General features: G+C 37.1%; 1 protein-coding gene across 1 annotated transcript; it reads right to left on the reverse strand.

Annotated features, from left to right (window-relative positions):
• Nucleotides 1-400: 400 nt before the first annotated feature.
• On the reverse strand, nucleotides 401-2387 carry LOC131536282 (uncharacterized). Its single transcript, XM_058769106.1, has 6 exons — nucleotides 1983-2387; nucleotides 1789-1863; nucleotides 1595-1660; nucleotides 1368-1421; nucleotides 1151-1282; nucleotides 401-985 (listed from the first exon to the last, which is right to left on the reverse strand). The coding sequence occupies exons 1-6, from the start codon at nucleotides 2290-2292 to the stop codon at nucleotides 699-701; spliced, it is 924 nt and encodes a 307-aa protein (XP_058625089.1). The 5' UTR covers nucleotides 2293-2387; the 3' UTR covers nucleotides 401-698.
• Between the last annotated feature and the right edge of the window lie 3850 nt (nucleotides 2388-6237).

The raw sequence follows: 6237 nt of genomic DNA on the forward strand, positions 1-6237 counted from the left end.
ATTTCAGTATCCTTGTGGGGTTTCTGTGTATAATTTCGAGTTAATACAAGAGGGTGTATATATTTAGACTGTTTACGTAGATACCTTTAGTTTAAGGAACCCAAGGATTGTAGTAACCAACAGAGTTTAATCAGACTAAGCTCATTTCAAAAGGGAAAACAAATATCAAGTTTATTAATACGAACTCAGGGCCCTACCTTACACAGCTAGAAAGGAAAGGGTAAAGCGCTACAAAAACAATTTAGATTTTAGAGACAAAGATTGCAAATTACATGAAGACTGCATGTCATGAATTACTTGTTATATGCTATCATGATTTCAAAGCAATAATTGTTGATCTAACATATTACTGTACTACTGGTTTGTAGGAGAAATATTTAAGAACATGAGAAAAAGAAAATGGAATAATGATGTCTCTTTATTCTCTTATTAATGTAGGATGAATATATACAGAACAAAGATTAGTAATAAGCTACACTTAAAAAGCTATTATTTATCATTCTAGATTTCAGTGCTGAAACTCTTTATGCATCGTGTACATGTATAGACTGCTCTGAACATATGAGTATAGCATATTATACTGACTTTCATACAGTCAACTATCATTAATACAGGTTCATATGTTAATGATTCTTCATGATTTTAAATCATATGCTAAAGGTTCAGTTTTACTGGAATCACACTCTGCTAAGCTCCTGTTATTTTAAGGGAAACAGTAGGTAACCACTGAAAGTGCTGTGGTTATTCTGGTCATCATATATCCATCTTCCAGACCAAAGTCTCACATAGACGACATCTCCAACCTCCAGGATCAACACGACTCCATTTGAGGAGTGTACATCATACTGATCCTGATGAGCATGTGCTGTAACCACCTTCTCTCCGTTCTTCACAATGAAGACAGTTGATGCAGTTGAAGGATTACCACGACCAATGATAGAGAAGGTGAACTTGTACGCTCCTTTCAGTGGAGCTGTGAAAATACCTGAAGCAGATAACAAGAGATAAAGAAGAGAATCAGCTGTGCACAGCGTAATAGTTTAGAAACAACAGATCATTTGATTCTCTTATTCACATTACACAACTGCAGAGAGGTTTGAATGGAGCAGGATTCTCGTTACTATAACTGAGTTTTGTCATTGATAATTACCTGTAATTGGGTTGTAGGCGTTCCCTATGTTTGTGAAGACGTTCCTGTAGGTTAGTGTGATATCAGTGCTGAAAGGACCGATATGTCCACCGCCAGACTCCATCAGTGAAGCTGAAAATGCTATCTCTCTGTCTGTGATTGAAAAACATGAGCAATACTGTGATATATTACTGTTTTACACTGAGGATGTATTAACATAATTCAAACACAGTTTTACCTCTATTTTCCTTTCTCAGCTCCTCCACTTGACTCTCAGTAAGATTAGAAATTTCTGTGAAGGAATAAGGATTGTGTTAAATGATGTTTAAAAAGCTTATTATAATAGATAGATAACACGATTTACACAGTGACTGCTCAATTATACACTATTATTTAGACTATGCAGTGTATTGCACTGGTGTTTTCCTCTGAGAGAAACTGATAAAAGAGTGAATGTTAAGATACCATCAGTTTTCTTGTTCATTTCTTCCAGGATGAACGTCTGTTGTTCCCTCAGTCGTGTCTCTAAGGCTTATTTTAGCAGAGAGATAACACAGTTCACACTCAGTATTACACTATCATTTACATTGTGCAGTGTATTACAATTCTGTTTCACTCTGAGGATCACTGATAAAAGAGTGAATGTTCTGGTAAGATACCATCATTTTTCTTGTTCAGCTCTTCCGTCTGTTGTTCTGCAGTTTTCTCTGCATCCTTCAGTCGTGTCTCCAAGGCTTATTTAAGCAGAGAGTTCACAGTTTACACTCAATTGTACATTATAGTATGCAGTGTATTACAATTCTGTTTTACTCTGAGAATCACTGATAAAAGACTGAATGTTTTAATGAGGTACCATCAGTTTTCTTGTTCAGCTCTTCTCTCAGCTGTGTCTCTAAAGCTCTGATGTTGGCTTTCTGCTCTGTAACGGTGGCGGTCAGCTCTCTCAGTGCTGCGTGGATGTCAGGGAAGCTCAGATGGCAGTATTGTTGGCTGTCAGTCGAAGCTTCATCTCTCAGAGAGTCTGTCTGAGGTGGATTCTGTCTTCTGTCCTCATTGCTGAGCTGTTGACTGATCTCATTCTCAGCGAGTCCTCCATCTACCTGCTGCTGTACCACAAACACAAAGCTTTCCAGCAGCAGCAGCGTACATAACCAACCCTTCATTCTTCACTGATGTTCGTGTCCAGCTCTTGCTCTGTCATCCCCACAGACCCTCATGCTCTTTTATAGTGTCCTGATTTACTGTCCTTTGTGCTTGATTTATATTGCTTCAGATAAAAAAGTAGTTCCAAGTTAATTGTTAATCATATTTAAAGGGATGTTCCGGGTTCAGTAGATGTTTAACTCTATTCACAGTGTTTATGGCACAATGTTGAGCACAACAGAAAATAAATCATCTTTTTTAAATTGATCTAGATTGTCACAACACGTTCTGGTATCCATGTGCATCTGGATGTACATTTACAGAGACAAAATCAGCCATTAATGTTTACATATATAATGTTAATTTTAAAAAAAGAACAAACATATAATCCTTTCTAACTATTACTGTACAACTACATTATACAATATACTGAAGATGACAGGCTACATGTGTAGAACACAAGAAATGGTATACAGCCTTATTCAATACAAGTTATTTAACAAAAAACTTTCCAAGTTCAATTCATTGACATAAAATATTAATTAACCTGATTAATAAATGAGCATGAATATTAATTATTAACCGGAAAGGCCCGTCTTATGCACTTATGCTTTGCAAATGTCAGTCAGCACAATCACCATCAGCATGGGTTTGAAAATCATATTTCACTGGTTTGGACTCATGTCATGGAGAACTCGATATGAATATTCACAAAGCTGGAATGCTGTGCTTTGCAACAATAGACTTACAGCTTGTGGTGAAAAGCAGTAGCCGTCGTCCAGAAGTGCGCAGAGAAAAAGTTACTTCTCTCAGAAAACGTACAAATAAAGATCATTTTAGATGTTTAATTACTATTTGCAGCATTGTGATCGCTAGAAGAGGGCTTAATGAACTCATTTTTGTGAAAACCTCAAATTCGACCAAAACTGACATTTTTCACTTCTTTTGCCTGTAGCTCAAAATTAGCCCGAGCGCATTCACACTCATTTCGCCAGAACGGGTCACATATACTGTATAGATGAATGCATAAGTCAATGCTCAGCATTACCCTGATGTTTGGTCTTCATATCTTTAGCACAATGGGCCTCTTTTATCAATCTAACGTAGAAACAAGCACAGATCTGCGTGTACAAATCATCTTATGACAGAGTTCACGTGTGATTCATCAAACATTCATATGATGCCAATCCCATCGTACGAAAGATCACACGTTGATAAATGCAGTGGCTGAAAACAATCTTCATTTGAGTGTCACGCCACTAAAACATCCCGGTTTAGAGGCCTTGACCCTAGAGTTTACGACATGAAGAAACAAAACCCAGTCAAAAAGAGGAAGTAATCTCATGAAAGAGAAATTGATCTCACTCCAAATATACCTGTTAACCTTGTAACTGCAAAAATGTACATTAAAATCCACTGAAGTGCCTTGAAACGCACCATTATTCTACTGTATGTGTTGATGTCAGTTTAACTGAAACAGGAAGACAGCGCGGGACGTATCAAGCAGTCCCACCACCTTTTTAAATAGCCAGTAGTGTTTGTTTATATCACAGTTTGGGCTAGGCTGCTGGTGTAATGTCAGTTTATGATGATCTAATTACTCTTGTCTATCCCTTTGTTAATAAAACCCCTCTTTATTACACGTGTGTCTCGTTTGTGTTGATAATACAGTAAGAGGCTCTACAAGTTAATGATCCTTCAGACTGGTCAAATCCTCCATGATTGCTCTTTACTGTCAAGATGAGGCTATTTAACACTGATATCACTACAATGTGCTAGAAGTGATTTACACACTTCAGATAACATTTACATTTAATTGTTTTACAATACTGTAATGTGAGCTGTGATGTTAATTATTACTTGCTCATAGGATCTGTTTGTCATGTTGTTACGGTTGGTGCTAGGAAAAGCACACGACGAAGGAGTAACTCAAAAAACGTTTAATTACTTTACTTACTTTTACTTAATTAGCAGACACTTTTATCCAAAGCGACTTACAAATAACAAAAAGTAACTAAAAAGTTAAAACTCTATAAATACTATATATACACATTTAAGAAAATAAAGAAATTAAATAAAAATAACAAATGCATACAACATTTCAAAACTACACATTTAAATGAAAACAAAAAATAAAAGTTAAAAACAATTCAAAATACTAAAACAACAAAAGGTATGAGTATAATAATGATTATAACATAACACTAAGCCAAACACCAAAAAAAAAACTACATGTGTGTATGTACAGCCACACACATATACATAAATAAATATGTATACTGAAGTACTAAAATAACTCAATAAAAAACCTATGCAGACATAATAAAAAAAAGTTATAAAATGACAACATTACTACAACTGTAACTAAAACTAAAATAGATAAATACAAATCAAACTGCATTAGTTTATCAGTAATCCTAAAAAATAACACTGAGCCAAACACACATGCTAAAAAACAGCGATAACTTACACATAGTAAGAAATGGTTATAAAAACTGAAACAGAAGTGAAGCAAGTAGCAGGAAAGAGGAGAAATAAAGCGACACTTGTATCCTCTGCTGGTGTCCCTGTCCGGTGGAGTCGATGGTCTTTACACTCTTCGGTCTTCAAACGAGGAGGCCTTCACGCAACAGCTGCCGCGGTAAACTACGCTTTTTAAACCCGTCTAACAAAATACTAATCCAGTTCAGCTGAACACACTTTCCTGTTAATCACAACAAACGGCCCAGCAAGCGCCCGACACTGACAAGGGACGCGATACCATATATATATTGTGATGTTGCTATAAATGTTGAAGGACATTTGTTAATGTCATGATGTTAGCAATGTTCAGTGTAGCTATAACTGGTTATAGCTGTTAGTCTCTGTTCACTTTAAGGGGCGGGGAATAGTCTGGCGCGGGGTGGAGGACGGACTAGAGAGAGTTCAGAGTGAGAGCTGAGAGCAGTGAGTGCTACTCTTCCTTGTTTTGTTCTGTGTACGGCGTGGGTTACAGCCAAACAGTAACCCCTTTCAGTGCTTTAATAAAGTTACAGAGCGACTGAGTGAGAACGCCTGGCTTCATTAGTAGTGAAACGCTACAATATAATTATAGTCCATAGAGACAATACAAGGAGTCTGGAGCAGGGTTGCACAAACACGTAGACATAAACAATAACCGACAATCAACTGAACGGAGAGCAGAAGGAGTTTGTCCGTTTTGTTGGTTAGAGAGCGGAGATTCTCCAGATGGATGCTAGGCAGCGCCACGGAGGCTTTTAAAGGATGTTTATGACACATGACAAGCGGGTATCGATCAGTCCTTAATAAAACATACAAAGAGTGCATGTCTGCCTATTACAGAATCAAACTCCATTTTAGATCACAATCGGAGGTTATTACAAGCACTCGATTACAAGTTATTACAAAGTTTTGAGCAAAAACATTAATAATTACATACATTTTCAATGTAGCTTGATGCTTATTGTACCTCTCATTATTTCAGATGTATTCTTGTAAGCATTACGGCTATTTTGTGTTTGTGATGAAGAAACAAGTTATTTATCTTAATTTAATGCTGTATATTGAGCAGCGGATGATGTAAACCACACGAGGTACATGCGCTACATGAAGAATAAATGCATTGTTGGTCGGCGCCACCTAGCCTAGCGTGCAGGCGTGAATTAGCAGAAGCTGAACATTAGTTTCACGCTCGGTGTGAAAGCAACATTCGCGGGCGATTCGCATCGCTTTTTCGCATCACGCTCAGTGTCGAAAGGCCTTTACATTTATACACTGCTCAAAACAAAAATCACCACAGTATAGCACCAAGTCAATTAAACTTCAGGGATATCAATCTGTCCAATTAGGAAGCATAATTAGGAGTGAATCAGTTTCTCCTGCTTTGATGCAAACGAAAGTGACAACAGGAGCACTGGAGAGACAACAGCAACACCCCCAAAAGAAAAAGGTTTTGTAGGTGGTGG

Source organism: Onychostoma macrolepis, chromosome 03, assembly GCF_012432095.1.
Source record: "Onychostoma macrolepis isolate SWU-2019 chromosome 03, ASM1243209v1, whole genome shotgun sequence".
Taxonomy (NCBI): Eukaryota; Metazoa; Chordata; class Actinopteri; order Cypriniformes; family Cyprinidae; genus Onychostoma; species Onychostoma macrolepis.